The sequence below is a fragment of the Temnothorax nylanderi genome, unplaced genomic scaffold (assembly GCF_030848795.1).
Source record: "Temnothorax nylanderi isolate EJ_2023f unplaced genomic scaffold, tnyl_v1.0 TNYL_tig0357_pilon, whole genome shotgun sequence".
NCBI classification, from domain to species: Eukaryota; Metazoa; Arthropoda; class Insecta; order Hymenoptera; family Formicidae; genus Temnothorax; species Temnothorax nylanderi.
The window spans coordinates 160,292-179,638 of NW_027249419.1; the positions used below are offsets into that span (position 1 = coordinate 160,292).

The 19,347-nt window shown below is 40.0% G+C and overlaps 1 protein-coding gene and 1 pseudogene across 1 annotated transcript; one reads left to right on the forward strand and one right to left on the reverse strand.

Moving 5' to 3' along the window:
• Positions 1–3,666: 3,666 nt before the first annotated feature.
• Positions 3,667–9,462, reverse strand: LOC139781726 (uncharacterized; the record flags this gene model as incomplete). The annotated part of the gene is made up of 4 exons (XM_071720607.1): positions 3,667–3,804; positions 4,055–4,130; positions 8,277–8,554; positions 9,187–9,462. Coding segments are annotated over 4 exons (768 nt in total), but the record flags the coding sequence as incomplete, so codon positions are not given.
• Positions 9,463–14,231: 4,769 nt separating this feature from the next.
• On the forward strand, positions 14,232–15,894 carry LOC139781717 (putative nuclease HARBI1; annotated as a pseudogene).
• The last annotated feature ends 3,453 nt before the right edge of the window (positions 15,895–19,347 follow it).

Consider the following 19,347-nt stretch of genomic DNA (forward strand, 5'->3'; position numbering starts at 1 on the left):
GGTTCCGGAAACTTCATTACGGCATTAGTTTTATTTTCTGATGGACGGATACATCCTTTCCTCACTATGTACCCCAGATATTCTACTTCTTCCTGCAGGAAACGACACTTTTCCCAATTTAATAACAATCCGTATTCGCTCGGCACATGCAACACCAGCTCGAGACTCCGCAGGCCGCTCGCACAATCAATCGACGGTATGATCAGGTCATCCATGTACACCAGCACAATTTTAGCCGCGATCAGTTCTTTAAAGACCGCGCGTATGAACCTCTGAAACACCGACGGGGAATTACACAGTCCAAAAGGGACCCTCAGAAATTCATACTGTCCATCGGGTGTGACAAACGCTGTATATTTACGACTGCTTTCCTCAAATTCGACATGGAAAAACCCGTTTCTTAAATCGAGCGTGCTAAAAATTTCTGCTCCCTGCAACTCGTCTAACTGGTCCTCTATTAAAGGGAGGGGATAACGGTCCTTAAAAATCTTTTTATTAATCAACCTGTAATCAACGCACAGCCTCATCGATCCATTCTTCTTTTTTACTAAAACTATCGGGCTGGCGTATTCTGAAAGAGATGGCCGGATTATGCCGTCGCGCAGCCATTCGTCAATTTGAGCATTCACAGCTTCTCTCTCCGCCGCGGACAATCGCCTGGGTCGCTGATATACAGGTTCGTCATCTCTTAAAATTAATTTCATACTTACATCGACCGCGCGCGTCGCAACTGGCTTATAATTTTCAATCATTCGTTCTACGTCTTGTCTATATTCGTCATTAACAACACACGTTACAATTTCATTCACTTTGCGCACGTCATCAATCATAAAAATTTCCGGCAATTTAGAATCGCATGTAATATCGTCTTCGAGCTTCGAAACTGTGATTTTACCTTTCTTAATATTCGTCTCTACGGTGTCCAAAAAATCATTTCCGATTAACAGATCATGCGATATCAGCGGATCCGCCACTACATGCACTGTCATTGGATACGAATGACCGTCTATTCCTACCTCGCTGCAGAACTTGCCGAGTGTTCCACCCGTTCCCGTGCTGATACCGCGAAATCGGGTTTCATCGCCTTGTAAAGGCGGCGCGCCTATCTCAACGTAACTCTGCTCACGCATTAATGTTAGATCGCTACCCGAATCAATCAACGCAGCTACGTCGTACCCGAACAACGAAACACTCTTGCAGCATCTTTTTTGAGCCGATTGCCCAATACCGCCGACACCCTCCGCCGCGTTCGCCTCCCTTGTCACAAGTTGATTCTTAGAACACTTCGCTGCAATGTGTCCAAATTCGCTACAGCGAAAACACCTTATGCCGCGACTCTTAGACGGACACTTCGCACCAACGTGACCCCGCTGGCCACAATTATAGCACCTGTCACTACCCTGAGCCTCCCTTCCGTCGGTCTTCTGGAATCTGGAACTCCTGCCGTCGAATCTCCCACCGGAAGTGCCGTTCGGTTGTCCTCTGGGTTGAATAGTAATCTTCTCAAATGCTTCCAGCAATGTTGTCGTCGATCCGAACCTCTGTATGCGGGCTTGATCCCGTAATGCTGGATCCGATATACCGTCGATGACGTAATCGAGGATCTCGTCATCGGGAACAGGGACGTGATTAGCCAATATTACCTTGTCATGTAAATATTCGCTGAATGCCTCGCCCCGTCTCCAAGTTCGGTCTTCGAATTGCTTCCTCATGGCGACCTTGCTTCGCCGATGAGAAAACATTGCCTTCAGCTCTTCCAGAAGTTGGTTGATCGGCAACTCGATATGCTCCGATTTCGAATGGAACCAATCGAGTGCCTTTCCTCTCAGCCGTGATCCAATCAGGACCCTCGTCGTGTTATCATCGAGAGCGTACATCGTCTTGAGAAGCGCCACTTGCTTCGACCACTGATCGTACGTGTCGGCACCTCCATCGAAATAGCTGAGTAATTCGGCTATTATGCTCACGTTAACTCTTGAGGGAATACACGGCGACACTTCTCGTCTTTGCACAGGCGTAGGTGCATTCTCCGTGTTGCGCCGCAACAATTCTATCTCGCGCCGTGCCAGATCGAGCTCACGTTGCATCAATTCTTTCTCCTTTCGTATAAGCTCTATTTCTCGCTGCATTGTGCCGTCCGCGGATGCACTTGATTCCGCTGGTGTCGAGCGATGCCGCGCACGCTCATCGCTACCGTTACCGTCGTCACCCCCACGAAGGTCACTCGTCTCTCCGCCATCATTCTCGTCTTCACTGAGGGATGCCTCCATCCAGGCGCCCTCCGGATCCAGCGCCATCAATTTGCCAATTAGCTCGGCCTTCGCTCCTCCTGTGCTCTGCCCCAATGATTTCAGTATGTCCTTTAGCTCGGCCACCGTGAAATCACTTGCGTTCCTCGTCACTCGACTAGCTTTACTCATATTCTCGGTACACCGCTCCGGGCACTCTTCGTCTTAAATCGTCTTAAATCGTCTCAAATCGTCTTGAATCGTCTTCCGGCCGCTTCTTATCGACTTTGCACCGTATCTCTTCTTCGTCTTTAACTCGTCTCTCTACTTCGTCTTCAACTCGTCTTTCTTCTTCGTCTTCAACTCGTCTTTCTTCTTCGTCTTCAACTCACTGGTACACCACGGCTACCTCGCTCGTTATCCGACCGCATTTACTCGCAATCCCGGACGAGCCCCCAATTGTAAGATAATTTATTCTAAGGATAATTTATTGCGAGTACATTAGATACATTTGTCGGGAGCGAGCGCGTTATGTTATGTTATCGTTCGGCGACCGGTAGACGACTGACTCCCGGCCGTGCTACCAACAGGCCCGGCACGCGTACACACGCGGCCGAGGCATGACTCCCGTGCGTCGCTCACGTGAGAGCGCGCTCTCGACGGTTCCAGAATCCAGATCCCACAATAGCATATAATCAAATGGAACCGAATATAGATATATTATTAAAAAATATATTTAATTATATTTCTCATTTTATATAAAAACAATGTCACTCAACTGGACAATAAGTTTTACTAGAATAAAAATATTTGTTAAAATATGATCTAATCTAAAACGTCGCTTAATGTTAATAAATAAAATATAAAAATAATCTAACCTGCTCATTTCTAATATTCAGGGGAACCATTTTGTGGATCATATATATTAAAAATTCCTCAGGAGATTGCTGCTTGTCTGCGAGATATTCAGCAACACCTTTAACACTTTGAAGAGTCGGATCCAGAAGTGCTTTGCAAACATGAGTTTCATAAAATAGTTTCTTTAAGTTGTTTTACTACGAATGAATCGTATTCATTTACACACATACTACTCTCAACTTCTGCCCTGAAAATATTAAAGAAGTAATTGATACAGCAGCATCTATTAACTCAGCTTTTCAAATTTGGCGACGCAGGGGTCTACGAAACGCTACGCTAGTACGCTACTGCTGTTCATGGAGCTCGCATTCGCTAGTGCTATCATGGCTCCATGAACGGAGTTAATAGCGTTAGCGTTGGTAGCGTGGTAGCGAGCTCCCCGAACGCACCCATTGTGTACTCGCAGACAAATTTGATTTCTGCTGACAATCTGTTGTTACACTATGATAGCAAGTTATGTGCAATCTCGGTGTGCACTCTGCTGACACATTGTGCCAGCATGCAATGTTTGAAATTTGCTTTATTTATGCTGATAAACTCTGCTCAATTTTTGCCGCATTTCTGCTGTTATATCGTGACGCACATTGTGCTTAACTTTTGCTGCGTTTCTGACAGCATTAACTGAAACGGCATAACCTGCTAGAATATTGACAGCATTCTGTTGATATAACATGCAGTACATAAATCGCAAAACGTGCTCTGTCACATTTTGCTATCTGGGTGATCACGTTTCTCTTAATTTTTGCATTTTATTAATATATTAAACATTCTTTCAATATTATTTTCTATTCATATGAATTGTTATGCCCGCGCTGAAACGGCCCTTAACTCCGAGCTGAAGCGAGCGGTCATTCCGCAGAAGTCGCGAAGCGGTCCCTTGACAACGGGACATTTATTGATTTAATTACCGCCTTGAGATTGATCTGGTGACTCGTTTCGTTCGGACCGGTTTCCCAGAACTCTTTACTGTATTCCGTTCTGAGCCTGAATAAACCCGAATTTTTTTATAATAACGAGAGTGGTTATTTCTGCGATCCTGGGAGTACGCGGACGCGTTCGCGAGTGTGCGCGACTCGAAGAGCGAACGGAGCGTAACAGTATAATAATAATAATTAAACAAACGGATAATAGTTTGGCATTTTACCACGCGATCAAGGACTATATATGTAGCACATATGTATACATATATGTGCTAACACTAAATAACTGTAAATTCGGAATCCAAAGTGAAACAGTGATACGTATTTTCTGGGAAATGAAGAAACGACAGTACAAGAAATACTATGATCGCCTGTGTTCCTTGGAGGATATTCCACGTACAACAAAATTCCGGAAAAAACAGGATCAACAGAAAAATACGGTTTGATTTTTGTAAATATTTTGGGTACAAGATCTATTTTTTTAGTTTGGTAAAAAGCTTGTTGTTATACAAGCTACATATAATTGATGCATATAGTTACCAAGTTATGTTGTGTAATTATTCTTATCTTAATTGTGGCAATACAAAAAGGTCTTTTCGATTTGTCAACTTTTGGGATTAACTTTTTTCTTCTTATGTTTAGCAGAGAACTATACATATAGCTTCTATATGCGTAAAGTCAATTCTGTTTTGAAGTCAATGTGAAGTCAATAATCACATAACAGTTTGATTTTTGAAAGGTATTTGCATATGTACACCTGTGGACGTGAAAGAGGCATACGTGTTATTATTCAAGCAATTGAATATTCTCAACTGAATATTTTCAAAATGTATTCCATGAGTCTATTTGTTTATAACGCATATGGATGAGATTGTACATCAGTTTTCTGTATAATCGGATAAAGTTTCGAAAGGCTATAACGTGCAGAATGGGGAAAGGGTGCATTATTTATTATTTATTATTAATATTAATTAATATTGTATTGTTGCGCTCGTCCACGCGTTCGCTGCACTCTCGCACGACACACACACACACACACACACACACACGCGCGCGCGCGCGCGAACGTGGCGCGCGATCCCGTTTCCGGGAATAATGACTCTCTGGTAGAAAAGAACTCGTTTAATTAGTGAAATACAGAAATGTGACAACGGCTTGTAAACACGTCTGTACGACACCAAGGCCCGGCGGAGAATCTGAATGGCGACTGTTGATAAACAAACAACAGGGTCCGTCGTCAGGCACGTCGTCAGGCAGCGCTTCGCGTCCGCCTTCCGGGCTTCTACCGGGCGTCTCTCGGCACGGGCGCAACACTGCCCCCTTCTTCCTAGATTGTCATCCCGACAATCTTCTGGTGGGCAGCGCCCAGACAAGCACGGCTTCTTGGACCAAGCTACCTCGCTCTCCTCCCCGCGATTGGCCTCCAGGGAGAGCTGGCCAGACTCCCCCAAGCCGACTCCATGGAGGGCCGTCCACCCCGTCTCATCTTCGAGCTCCGGTTTTCCGAATCGACGTCCTCTTCATAGACGGCCGCCCCATCGCTCTCCCGCGATGTTTTCGGACAAGGGGGGAAAGCTTCCCGTGGACCCTGCGCCCCGCAGGGCTCCCCAAGTCTCCGCCTGGCATTTGCCCTATGGCCCACGGGAAAACCACGGGTCAAAAACCGTGGGCAGGCGGTCCTCTTCGTTCTGGCAAGCTTCGAGAAGTCCTGGCCGATGTACTACCGCAGGTCAAAATTTCTTCCGAACTCTTAGGACCTCCTTACACGTACCGCCGACCTCTAAAAAAAACAGACAACGCGCAGTAACATAGAACAAAATAACACTTTGAAGTTAATGAAATCAAACACATGTTATGACTTCCTTCTCATAAATTTTTATCAAAGTTGAGCCCACTCCGCCAAGCTCAACTAAACCGCGTTTCCCTCATTAGGGCATTCCGATCGGAAATGCCCAGTTTTACCGCAAGTCCAACACTCCCCCCGGCCGGCGCCAGAATTTTTATTAAAATTTTCTCTATTTCTCTCGGAATCATCTCCCTGGATAATTTTTAGCGCTTTGGCCCTTTCGACGGCCACATTCAGGGAGGTTATTTCCTCCACCTGAAGCGCTCGCCTAACAAAGTTAACCGAAACGGCCGTAATAAACTGCGCGCAAGCGATTTTGTCACGCAACTCGGGGTGCGTTCAGAAATCCAACTCTGAGTAAAGAAGTTAACCCAACGCCGTTCGAAAAATAACTCGGGTAAGATAAAATGAACTCGCTAGTTGCGTTCGGAAATGCTGAGTAGGGTTGTTTGAATACACCCCGGGGTCGTCTTTTCAACCTCTAAATTTTCAGGGGTTAACAGAGTAACTCCCACTATTTTGGCGCCAATAACGAAGCGAAGAAAATGGATCAGACCGAGACCACTGTAATTAATAATCCAATATCTGGGCGTCATGTCCCTTATTGCTTAGAAAATGGTAAATTCGTCATTCAAGATGATATAATTTTAATAATTGATCGACACGGTAAGCACAGATATTTCTATTTTTCTATAGTTCTGAATATTGGGTTGTTTTCCATTTTACTTTATTCAATAACTTTTATTTAGTATTTGGATAGAAAGTAACATATAATTTAGAATTTAATATAAGTATATTTTTGTAAGATTATTACACATAATTATATCATATTGCACATTATATCTTGAATATATTTTATAACCTATGTTATAATATTTTAATTTATTACAGATGGGTTAATCTATGCTTGTAAAACTACAGAAGAAAACCTCAAGTTACTTAATGTTCCTATATCTGCATCCGAATCCTTCACAACTTCTTCAATGCTTACGTCTGATTCAGAGCCACAAGTTGCAGATTCAAATCAGCTTACAAAGAGTTCAGGCACAAAGTGGTCAAAAGATGCTGTACTTTATTTAATTACACAATGGCAAAAAAATTCCTCAAAATTTGCAAGCACCACAATTAGGAATGAAGAGGTATAGAAGGATATAGCCAAAGAATTAGGAGGCTTTTCTGGACATACATGGAAACAAGTGCAAGATAAATGGAAAAATATTCGCAAAGGATATATGAAAGTTAAAGATAGAGATAAAAGTAGTGGTGCAGCAAGAATAACATGCAAATATTTTGATGAGCTTGACGAAGTTTTTAGAAAGAGTCCAAGCGTGGAACCAATAAGTACAGCATCCTCTCGTAACTTTACAAGTCTGCCAAGTGAAAACACTGATTTAGATTCTGATGAAGATTTATCTGAATATCAGCCTAAAAAAAGAAAACAAAACTACAGAGAGATACTTTTACTTGAATGTCGACGATGAGAGATGATGCCAAGACAAGAGAAGCAGCTAGAGAGAAACGTCATCAACAAACATTAAATGTCTTAAATAAAGCTGTCAAGTCTTATGAAACTTTAATGCAGAAGCTAATTGATAAATTGTAAGTCTACTTTTGCTTTTAATTTATTGATTGCAATTGCTCGTGCATGTGATTTTTGAAAGTTCCTCCTTTTTTTAGTTTCTAATTTTTACTAAGAATATATGCACAATATACATGTTTAATCTTTTTGTTTTTTAATAAAAATAATTTATGTTTATTATAAGAATATTAATATATATTTACATATTTAATATTAAATATATATATTAAAATATATTAAAATACTCTAGATATACATATAAATTACAGAAAGTTATATAATAGTTAATAATTCTTTCGTTTGTTGCAATATTGGTTAGATTCTTCAGTTTATGTAAGATATCAGTGGCTGTATGTTTATATTTGTAACCAAAGCTTTCTTTAGTATTAATAGTTACATATCCTATGTTTACGAGCGTCTTAAATTCATGTTCAGACATTGAGATATGTTTCCACTTCATTTCAATACTTTATCTTAAGGTAGTCATTGCTTTGTACTTTTATTCAAGTTTTTGCAGATTTGTGATTGCAATATTTATTTTATTGACGTGTAGAACAATTTTACGTATATCTAGTTATAATATTAAATATATATTTCAAAATATACCAAAAAGTTCTGCGTGCGTGCGTGTGTGTGTGTGCGCGCGCGCGCGCGAGAGAGAGAGAGAGAGAGAGAGAGAGAGAGAGAGAGAGAGAGAGTGAGTGCGTATATGTGTAGTTTACTAACGATGTCTTTCAGCAACTCGAAGACAAATATTATTTCGCTTTATTTCACCATTAACAAACTCGTGTCTATCTATTTGCTCTGGATCATTAATATCATCATCATTATTCTCCTCATCATATGGTTCCCTTCCTTGTTCTATAAATTCTATTATGTCATCATCAATTCCTTCTAAGAAAATGTTGTGGAGAACACAAGCTGCCATAATAAAAAATAGTATTAAATCTAGACGAGACATGTCAAGGAATTTTAGTCTCCTAAATCTGCCTTTTAAAAGTGCAAACGCTCTCTCTATAACTTGCCGTTTTTGTGATATTACTCGATTAAATATATTCTGATTCTGAAATAAACAATGATTCATGTTCCGAAATGAATTAGAGTTAAGTGAACGCGAGAGAATCGGAGAGTCCCGGGCTCGGCACAACAAACCGCGAGCATGCGAGGATCACGCCGGGATCACGCGAAACGGCACGTAAACAGAATGATCGGCGTGAATACCCGAGAGTTCGGCGGTCGAGCTCGCACATACCGATGTTCAGTTCGTAGTCGGAGCATTTCCAAACCACACGTAAACGGAACACGCGTCGCAAATCGAAGCTTCTAGAGACTATTGCGGAGAGTACCGGAGAGCATCCCGTGTCCGATCTCCTACCGATTAGACCTTCGAGCCGAGGAATCTCTGTTTTCTCGCGTCCTCCACATCGCCCGACTCGACCGTCTCAATAAAGACATTTTCAACGGTCACGACGCATTTCATTCCAACACCCGGTTTCCTCCATTCCCGGTTCTTCAATAAGAGCATACCAGCTCCGGTTGAGACTGTGTACTCCGAAACAATTCATGTTACTACAAAAAACAAAAATAATTGTTTTTGATATTTCTAACATAATGTCAGAAATTTCCAGAGAGATCTTATTCTGTACACTCATTGACTATTAAACATATTTCAAACTTTTGGCTCTTTGAACTTACTCGTGTGAGACGTCCATTATTTCGAAATGGAGGAATACACCATGTTAAAACAGGATACGCTTTATCACCAATGATAAATTCGTCATCAGGAAAGAAAGCAGGGAGATTTCTGTTAACATCTCTGTATATGTCTGATTGTGAGTTACGGAAAATTTGATAGTCCCCTACTGAGCCTGGATAACCAGTAAAACAATCAATAAAATGTAAATCTGCATCACAGATTGCCTGCAGAACCACAGCATATTGTAATTTTCTGGATTTGTAATGAATAGCAGTTTATCAAAGTACAAAAAGACATTCTCCCAAGTCAATCTAATAAGAATGTGGTTTACAAAATTTCCTGTAAAAATTGTGACGCATCGTATGTAGGCCAGACGAAGAGGCAATTGAGAACGAGAATCTCAGAACACCGTAACCACATTCACAGGAACACCACGACTCAATCAGTTATTACTGATCACAGAATGAATTTTGATCATGAATTTGATTGGGAGAATGTCAAAATTTTAGATAGTGAAAGATATCTCTCCAGAAGATTGGTCTCTGAGATGACTCACATTAAGCTACAAAAAAACGGGATTAATTCACAAAATGATACCGAATTTTTACATCACGCATATATAGAGGTCTTAAATAAATTATAAGTTACACCTATGTACTTTTTATTATCTGTAGATATAATAACTTGGTGACGCGGCGAGATCCTGCCTTGCGATTGGTTATATTTATTCTATTATTTTTCTCATCGACTCTACACACTATGTATTATCCGCGACACTGTTTAGACTGTTGACACGCTTCTCCTTTGAGAGATTGTCATTTCATCGTTGTTTGGCGTGTCGATGAGACTGTTGAGTCTCCTCGCGAGTTATTCTGCTTATACACCGTTTTATTTTCCGCGTTGTTCGGCCCTTTGGTGAGTTGCTGAAGTTTCGGTTTTTATTACTTGACTCTAACATAGTTAATTTTCAGATATCGATCATTTGGTCGATGTTTCCGACAATTTAATCGGTAAACTTACCATATGGCAGTTTGAACGCGTGACACATGATTGTTATTGCTGAGGATGGCTCGAATGGAGCCGAAACGTTCGGACTAATGTATTTAGATGAATAAATCTACTGATTGACATCACGCACCGAAATCTGCGTTCGACCCTAATAGCCCTGTCATATTCTGTGTTGAATAGCAGTTTCCTACAAAGAAAAGCAGACTTATTAGATGAAGTACAGTTTCTTTATCAAATAAAATAGGATTTGAAACATTGAGAGAGAGGGAGTGGGAGAGGGAGAGGGAGAGGGAGAGGGAGAGGGAGAGGGAGAGGGAGAGGGAGGGGGAGAGGGAGGGGGGGAGGGGGAGAGGGGAGAGAGAGAGAGAGAGAGAGAGAGAGAGAGAGAGAGAGAGAGAGAGAGAGAGAGAGAGAGAGAGAGAGAGAGAGAGAGAGAGAGAGAGAGAGAGAGAGAGAGAGAGAGAGAGAGAGAGAGAGAGAGAGAGAGAGAGAGAGAGAGAGAGAGAGGAAGAGGGAGAGGGAGAGGGGAGAGGGGGAGGGAGGGGGAGGGGGAGGGGGAGAGGGGGAGAGGGAGAGGGAGAGGGAGAGAGATTATCTTTATTAAGCCCAAGCCTGAGCTAAAGGGCAAAAATATAATATAACAATAACGTTTAACATAGAGTGTCATTTAATAACTAACGCCACTTAAAAATAATCATTCAACCCAATTGACACGATATGTTGTGAAGTAACAGTAATGTACAATACATAAGAATAACAAAATACTTAATACTACATATAATGCTCTCGATCTCAATCGTCGGCTAGACAACTTAATGTATAACTTAACGGCTAAACGACTAGAACAGGTAATCATACCTTAAAGCAACTAAGATACAGAATATAGACGAATTAACGACACATAGCAGTGAAACACATCCCAATGCTACTCATTGTCAGACTCAGATTCAGATGCCCGCAAGAATGACAGTAGAAGGCTCTTAAAGGAAGCAAGAGAAGATGCCGATGTAATGCTGCAGGGGAGAGAGTGACAGAAATATATGGAAGAAATACGGAAGGAGTTTCCGTATGTGACAGTCCTGTGAGCAGGAAGGCGGCGTACGCGAAGAGGGGAGATCGTGCCATATATTTCGACAGTTTTGGCAATCTTCAACCACCGAGAGAATTGGCGCAGTATCTAAAGAACAATGTGACGAAGATAGAGTACAATCGCACGCCTTATCAGCGATACGATCAGAGCAATTGCGGACAACTGTGTCTGCGTTTTCTACAGTCGGTTGACAATCAATTTAAAGACCGGCTGTTTAATCTCAGTATTCATTCAAACATGTCACTGACATTTACGCTCACCGGCAAGAGTAGCATCCTTGCGGTAAGCTACTTTCCCGCCGTGGATTTGAGCGATGGCGATTACGAGCTCGGTCTGACAGATTTTGAAACCTGTCACACGATACCGAATGTAAATTCGTCGAACAATAAATTCTACTATGACGACGACAAGGAGATTACCATTCCCGAAGGATCGTACGAACTGCGTGATATAGACATGTATCTGAAACGTGCTCTTTTATGGGACCAATCCAATAATGTCTCGACAAACGAAGATGAACAGCACCCATTAATTATTATTATTCAGGTTAATAACAATACGATGAAGAGCGAGATCAAGTGTGCTTATCGCATAAATTTCACCAAACCGAACAACATTGGATCGCTGCTGGGATTTTCAGCGAATCGCGTGCTGGAATCGCGAAAATGGCACGAATCGGATGTTCCTATAAATATCATCAATGTAAACATCATTCGCATAGAGTGTAACGTGACCACGGGTGCGTACAGCAACGACAAGTACGTGCACACGATACACGAGTTTTCACCGAGTGTGCCTTCAGAATATAAGATATCGGAAACGCCGGCACAGATCATTTACCTTCCGATCATCGTACGGAGCATTTCGCACTTGACGCTTCGCGTCGTGGATCAGGACGGTCGATTGATTGATTTTCGTGGAGAGGAGATCACCGTTAGACTGCATGTACGAAGACGACAGCGATAACGTGAGATGCTCGTACTGAACGAAGCTGAGCAGGTGCAACAGACGAGAAACAAAATTAGAGAGACAATCCGATCGCCAAAGAAGAAACTCACTGCGTCGAACGTTGAATTTCTGAAATCATTGGGTTTCGTCGTACGAAATGGCTAATATCTTAAACATTGGAGGTGAACCGATCTTTGACGACAGCGTCGTCAAGATTGAGACACACACGTACAATCCGTACGCCAACACAACGTTTGGACATAACGATGAGATAAGAATACCCATACAACAACAGGATTTATACACGTTGCCGTGCGAGAGCTTTCTCTACGTTGAAGGAAGATTGACGATAAAGAAAAGGAATGACGAGTCTCAGGCAACGCTTGCGAATAATTGTGCAGCGTTCATGTTCGATGAGATTCGATACGAGCTCAACGGTGTGGAGATTGATCGCAACAGAAACGTTGGAATAACCAGTACCATCAAGAACTATGTATCGCTATCGTATAATGATTCTCAACTCATGCGGAATGCTGGATGGGACGTTTCATCGAGCATACCGGAAGGATACTTCAACTTTTGCGTACCGCTCAAGAGGTTGCTGGGCTTTTGCGAGGATTACAAACGCGTGGTTGTTAACGCTCGTCACGAATTAATTTTGATACGAGCGCGCAGCGACAACAATTGCATTGTGGGAAATCCGGCGACGGAGCCGGAAATTGAATTGTTTAAAGTACAGTGGCGAATGCCTCACGTCACATTAAACGAGATCAATAAGCTATCCATGCTACGGGCCTTGGAAAGCGGGCGATATCTTAGTGTTAGTTTCCGTTCGTGGGATCTGTACGAGTACCCCATGTTGCAGAGCACGACCAAGCATTCGTGGGCCGTCAAAACGGCGACTCAGCTGGAGAAGCCGCGATACGTTATCTTTGCGCTGCAGACCGGGCGCAAGAATATCATGTCTCAAAATGTTAGCGTATTCGATGACTGTAACTTGACCAACGTGAAACTTTATCTAAACTCTGAATTTTATGGGACATTTCATCTTCTCACCCGGAGGGATATTTCAACTTTTGCGTACCGCTCAACACATTGTTGGGCTTTTGCGAGGATTACAAACGCGTGGTTGTTAACGCTCGTCATGAATTAATTTTGATACGAGCGCGCAGCGATAACAATTGCATTGTAGGAAATCCGGCGACGGAGCCGGAAATTGAATTGTTTAAAGTACAGTGGTAAATGCCTCACGTCACATTAAACGAGGTCAATAAGCTATCCATGCTACGGGCCTTGGAAACCGGGCGATATCTTAGGGCGGTATTCATAGTCCGTTCTTATATTTAAGACCGTCTTAAGTTCGATCTTAAGATGTCCTCTAGATTCATAGTTGCGACTTAAGGTAATCTTAAGATCGCACCTTAAGTATTACCTTAATGAAGATCGTCTTCAAATAAGACAGTCTTGTATGACGTAAAAAAGTGCAAATAAGACCGCCTTCATCAAGTCGTGTCAAATGAGCTATTGAGGTGATCTTATTTGAAATCGCTAGTGAAGAAGGTTAAGTTACTGTGTCGTATTGGCCGCAGGGGGAAGTGATCCGCGCAATCCTTGGGCTACGGCATCAACCCGAGTTCCCGACAGTGGGTCGCGAGTCGCGAGCGTGTCGTGTCCGTCCTCCGTCCGCGTGGAAGAATCTCGTCGTAGTCGTAGTCGTAACCTACGCCCGCTCGGAGTCGAGTCGTCGTCGTGCAACGCGAGGAGAGCACGAGCGAGCGTGCCGTAATGGGCGAACGAAACGTGCATGCGCTCGCGGCGTGAGCACAACAGCATCATCTATTCATCTTCGCGTCCGACCACTCCGACCTCGGACCTCGGACGCGGGCGGAACGTGGAGAAATCGCGTGCGAAACGCTCAAAGGCCATATCACGAAGAAGAAGAAGACAGTGTCGTATTGCGTCTTATTAGTAAAGTAATTTCAAAAGAAAAGAAGAAAAATGGATATTCAAGCAATTAATATTGAAGAAATTGAAGATATCGAAGATCTTGAAGTTATAAGAATTCCCAAACGGTATATCCGCGATGCAAATAACCCATTCGAATTTTATGAAGAATTGGAGTTTAAAAGACGCTTTAGATTCCGTAAGGAATCTTATATAGATTATTACCCAAAATAGAGCAGTATTTGACGAAGATCAACAATCGTGATCTACCTATTTCTCCTGCTATACAATTATTAGTCTGTCTACGGTTTTATGCAAGTGCAAGTTTTCAGGTTAGTAGCATGATATATATAATATATTTTATACATTTATACATTATTGTACATAATATGTGTGCGTGTGTACGTGCATGTGTGTGTATTAAATGTTTAAAATAATCGATTTTTGTGTATGTGAAATTACAGATGGTTATTGGAGACACACTGGCATTATCACAATCAACAATATCCAGAATTATTTTTCGTGTGTCAGCTCTGCTCGCTAGTTTGATTAAAGAATGTATAAAAATGCCCACTATTCCGGAAAGAAAAAATGAAAATTATCGATTATTTCGAGTTCTTGGATATGGTAACGGAGCAATTGGTTTACCAGGGATTGATGGTGCAATTGACTGCACACATATACGTTTAACACATACACGATTTCATGGTATTGACGAAGTATATCGTAATAGAAAAGGATACTTTTCACTAAATGTGCAGGTATGTTATTAAATGTTATTTATATTTGACAAATATGCTAATTATACCAAAAAATTATTTACATACTGCTAATATATATACATGTTAATTTTATATATATATATATATGTACACACACACACACACAACACATTTTAATTATGCTTGTGTTTACTTCAATATAATAAAGACTGTTGTTGGACCTCGCATGGAATTTATTGACATTGTACCGGAATATCCTGGCAGTCAACATGATAGCAGGATTTTTCAGAATTCAAGAATATATATACAATATGTACAAGAAAAATTAAATGGAAAGCTAGTTGGTGATTCTGGTTATCCAACTTCTCCATTTCTTTTGACACCAATAGGAAATCCTCAGACAGACGAACAACTAATGTAAGAATATTTTTCTCGTATTCAATATCAAAAATATCACATACTCATGTATGATCAATGATCACTTTATTAAGAATATTTTTTGGGTATCAAGTAAAATTCCATTTTACATTCAGGATAACTTCAATTCTGCAAAATATGTATTCAATCAGATTGTACATTTATTCAATCCATGCCTCACATAGTTTGATCTATTTTGCAAATAATTTCAAAATAGATTAAATTATGTGAGGCATGGATTAAATAAATAATATATAAGAAATATCTCTATTATTTTCAGGTACAATACTATTCACTGAAGAACGAAACAAATTGTAGAAAGAACGTACGGCGTATGGAAACGACGATTTCCTTGTCTCTCAAGAGGACTCAGCACAAAATTGTTATGCTCTACAACTATTGTAATAGCTTGTGCAGTGCTACACAATCTTGCACTTATATTTCGCGATGAACTTCCTGAGGATGATGAAGACGAGCCACGTGACGAATATGAAGAAGTTCCAGTGAATCCACTACATTGGCAGCCAGGAGAAGGATTTGCAGTACGACAAGCACTTATTGAGCGTTTATTTAGATAAATTTTCGAATACAGCACACAATAAATTGTACAATATTTAGTCTGTCGAATGTGAATTGTATTATTACACGTAATCCAACAACAAAATTAAAAAGTAAAAAAAATTGTAGATATTTGTAGGTTATAACAAAATATTTATTTTTATACGTAACAATACATATTAATATGATCTATTTTATTGTAAGTATTACACATGTAATGTAGTAGCAAAAAAAAATAAAAAAATGTATTTGTAAATTACAATAAAATATTTTTTACACATAACAATATATATTAATATGCTTTGTTTTATTATAAGTATTGTATTGCGTAGTTATATTGCATAATATAGGTAGTAAAATAAAAATATATATATAATAGTAAAATATATTATAGTTAAAATCTATTAGATTCTGAGTGTGTAATCTTTTTCTTTTTTTAGCAGAATTTCAGCTAATTCTGCTTTTGCTAATGATGTTCTAAGCTCTACTTTATTCATTTCTTTCAAATAAGTTTCTTTAATAGTAGCCATTGTTTCTTCATGTCTCAATTTTGCTTCTGCCAATTGTCGTTCTTGTTCTATTATATTTTTTATTCTTATAATTTTTACTTCGTCTTCCGTTTCTGTAAACTTGCGCTTTTTCACAGTCTTGTTAATTTCACCTGTCATATCAATTGTAAATTCGTGTTCCTTTTCTACGAACTTGGGCTTTTTCAAAGTCTTTTCAGTTTCAACTGGCAGCAACATATCAGCTATAATTTCTGTAAAAAAGATATAACATCTAAAAGTGTCAAAAAATAATTCAAAATACATACAGACATACAGATAAACTTATATATAAAATATACATTTGTTACATATATTTCTAATTACTATCATATATTTGAATAGCACATACCTTTGGGACTTGATGTATTACTTTCACATAAAATGTTTATTGAATCGTTCTCCTTATTATTGTCATCTAATTCAATTTCTGCCATGTCATCCATAATATTGTGCACCAGTCGTTTTCGATCTGAAATTCAGTGAAAAAACAATGTAAAAACAATAGCCATTTATAATAAGCGAAACAATAGCTGTTTGTAAAAAATTAATAAAACAATAATTATTTTAATTGAATGATAGAAAATGGCAATCACAGTGCAAGTAGAGTTTACATACATAAACATATCATATTATTTATATATTGGATATGGTATTAAATATTTAAATATTTTTCAGTTAAAATACAATGCCTATATATTTAAAATATAAAGATATTATTCCTTCACATATGCTCTCTCAGCTCTTATAAGCTTGTACAATGACAACTATTTACTATTGATAAATAAACTTACCTTCTACTTCTTTATCATCCATATTTGATAAAAATAGTATAGGGGCTGTAGCCATTAAAGCAGGTGCTATTAAAGCAACATCTGGATCCAGTTCTGTGGAGGGTGTTTCTGGTCCTCCACCTGTAGCAAATCTATTTTGTTTTTCCTTTGTTATAACATCTCTTTGAGTTTGCTTTATGTTGGTCCATAGCTTCTTTAACTGCTGTACACTTCTCTATAATAATAAAAAATTATTATACAAAATGATATGTATATACTGATAGTTTTGATAGCAAACACAATAAGAATATTTTAGCAAATTAACTCAATTGCGTATATTATACACTTATATCATATTAAGCTCATGTTTTACTGACATAACCTATCTACATAACCTAATTATATTTTATAAAATTCTCTCTTACATCTTGCGTAATCAATGAAGAGTTGTTAAATTTTTCACAAATATCACTCCACACACTTTCTTTCTCCCGAAGTGTGTTAATATTACTTTTCTTACATTCAATAACATGTTTATATTTATATTTAATATTTGTAAAAATAAACTTTTTTCAATCGGTGTATAATGTCTACTTTTACTGCTTTTACTTTTACTATCTGCTGTTGCCATTTTCCTTTATATTCTCTTCCTTTTTCGTTCTCTTCTTTATTTATTAGATTCTTATAAACTGTCTGTTTTAATTTCGTTAGCCCCCGAAAAATCAGCTTAAGGTAGTTCTCCGGTCCTTGTACTAGAGAAAATCGATTTTCTCTAGATTTTCTTGAAACTGAATATACGTTAATTTAGGTGTGCTTTATGCGTGGTATAAACTTCAGTACCTCTTGCGGTATAAAAAATCAAGATATTGAGCCTCAAAGTTTCAACTTTTACTAAATTTTGGTAAAAATTGAAACTTTGGAGGCTCAGTACTCAGTATCTCGATTTTTATACCGCAAGAGGTACTGAAGTTTATACCACGCATAAAGCACACCTAAATTAACGTATATTTACAGTTTCAAGAAAATCTAGAGAAAATCGATTTTCTCTAGTACAAGGACCGGAGAACTACCTTAACAACGACACTTTGCGAAATATCCAACACCGGCGACGACGACGACGGTCCCGCACTACATCGCGTTCGAGGTTCGAGGTTATGTCTCACGCCGCCGGAGAAGATATGTCGCGCGCGTGAATTAAGCACTCCGCGCTTCTCGCAACGGGACGCACACTCAAAACGACCGGTACGAGACGCGTGACGAAAAGCGTTAAGCTGTCACTGACTTTCAACGACACTTTGCGAAATATCCAACACCGGCGACGACGACGACGGTCCCGCACTACATCACGTTCGAGGTTCGAGGTTATGTCTCACGCCGGAGAACGGGAGAAGGTATGTCGCGCGCGTGAATTAAGCACTCCGCGCTTCTCGCAACGGGACGCACACTCGAAACGACCGGTACGAGACGCGTGACGAAAGGCGTTAAGCTGTCACTGACTTTCGCGCTTCTCCGAAAAAAACAAAGAGAAAAGATCTTTGTGCAACGCGCGGCAAAACTAGATAGAGCGACATATCGCAGAATATCCCTCTGTCATTGGTTGTTCTAACAGAATTATTCCGAAAGTTCCCGAACGCAAATGAGCATTGTCTTGAGCACAGACTTTACAAAGATAAAGGATACAAGACGATCATAAGTATAAGATTACCTTCTTTATATAAGATCACCTTATGCATGGACTATGAATTCATAATATCTTAAGACAATCTTCGTTAAATAAGATAATCTTCATTAAGATGATCTTAAGCATTTCCTTGAGAACGGACTATGAATACCGCCCTTAGTGTTAGTTTCCGTTCGTGGGATCTGTACGAGTACCCCATGTTGCAGATCACGACCAAGCATTCGTGGGCCGTCAAAACGGCGACTCAGCTGGAGAAGCCGCGGTACGTTATCTTTGCGCTGCAGACCGGGCGCAAGAATATCATGTCGCAAGATGTTAGCGTATTCGATGACTGTAACTTGACCAACGTGAAACTTTATCTAAACTCTGAATTTTATCCGTACGATGACTTGAATCTGGATTTTGGCAAAAATCGATGCGCCGTCCTTTTCGATATGTATGCGCGTTTTCGTAAAGCTTATTACGGATACAACT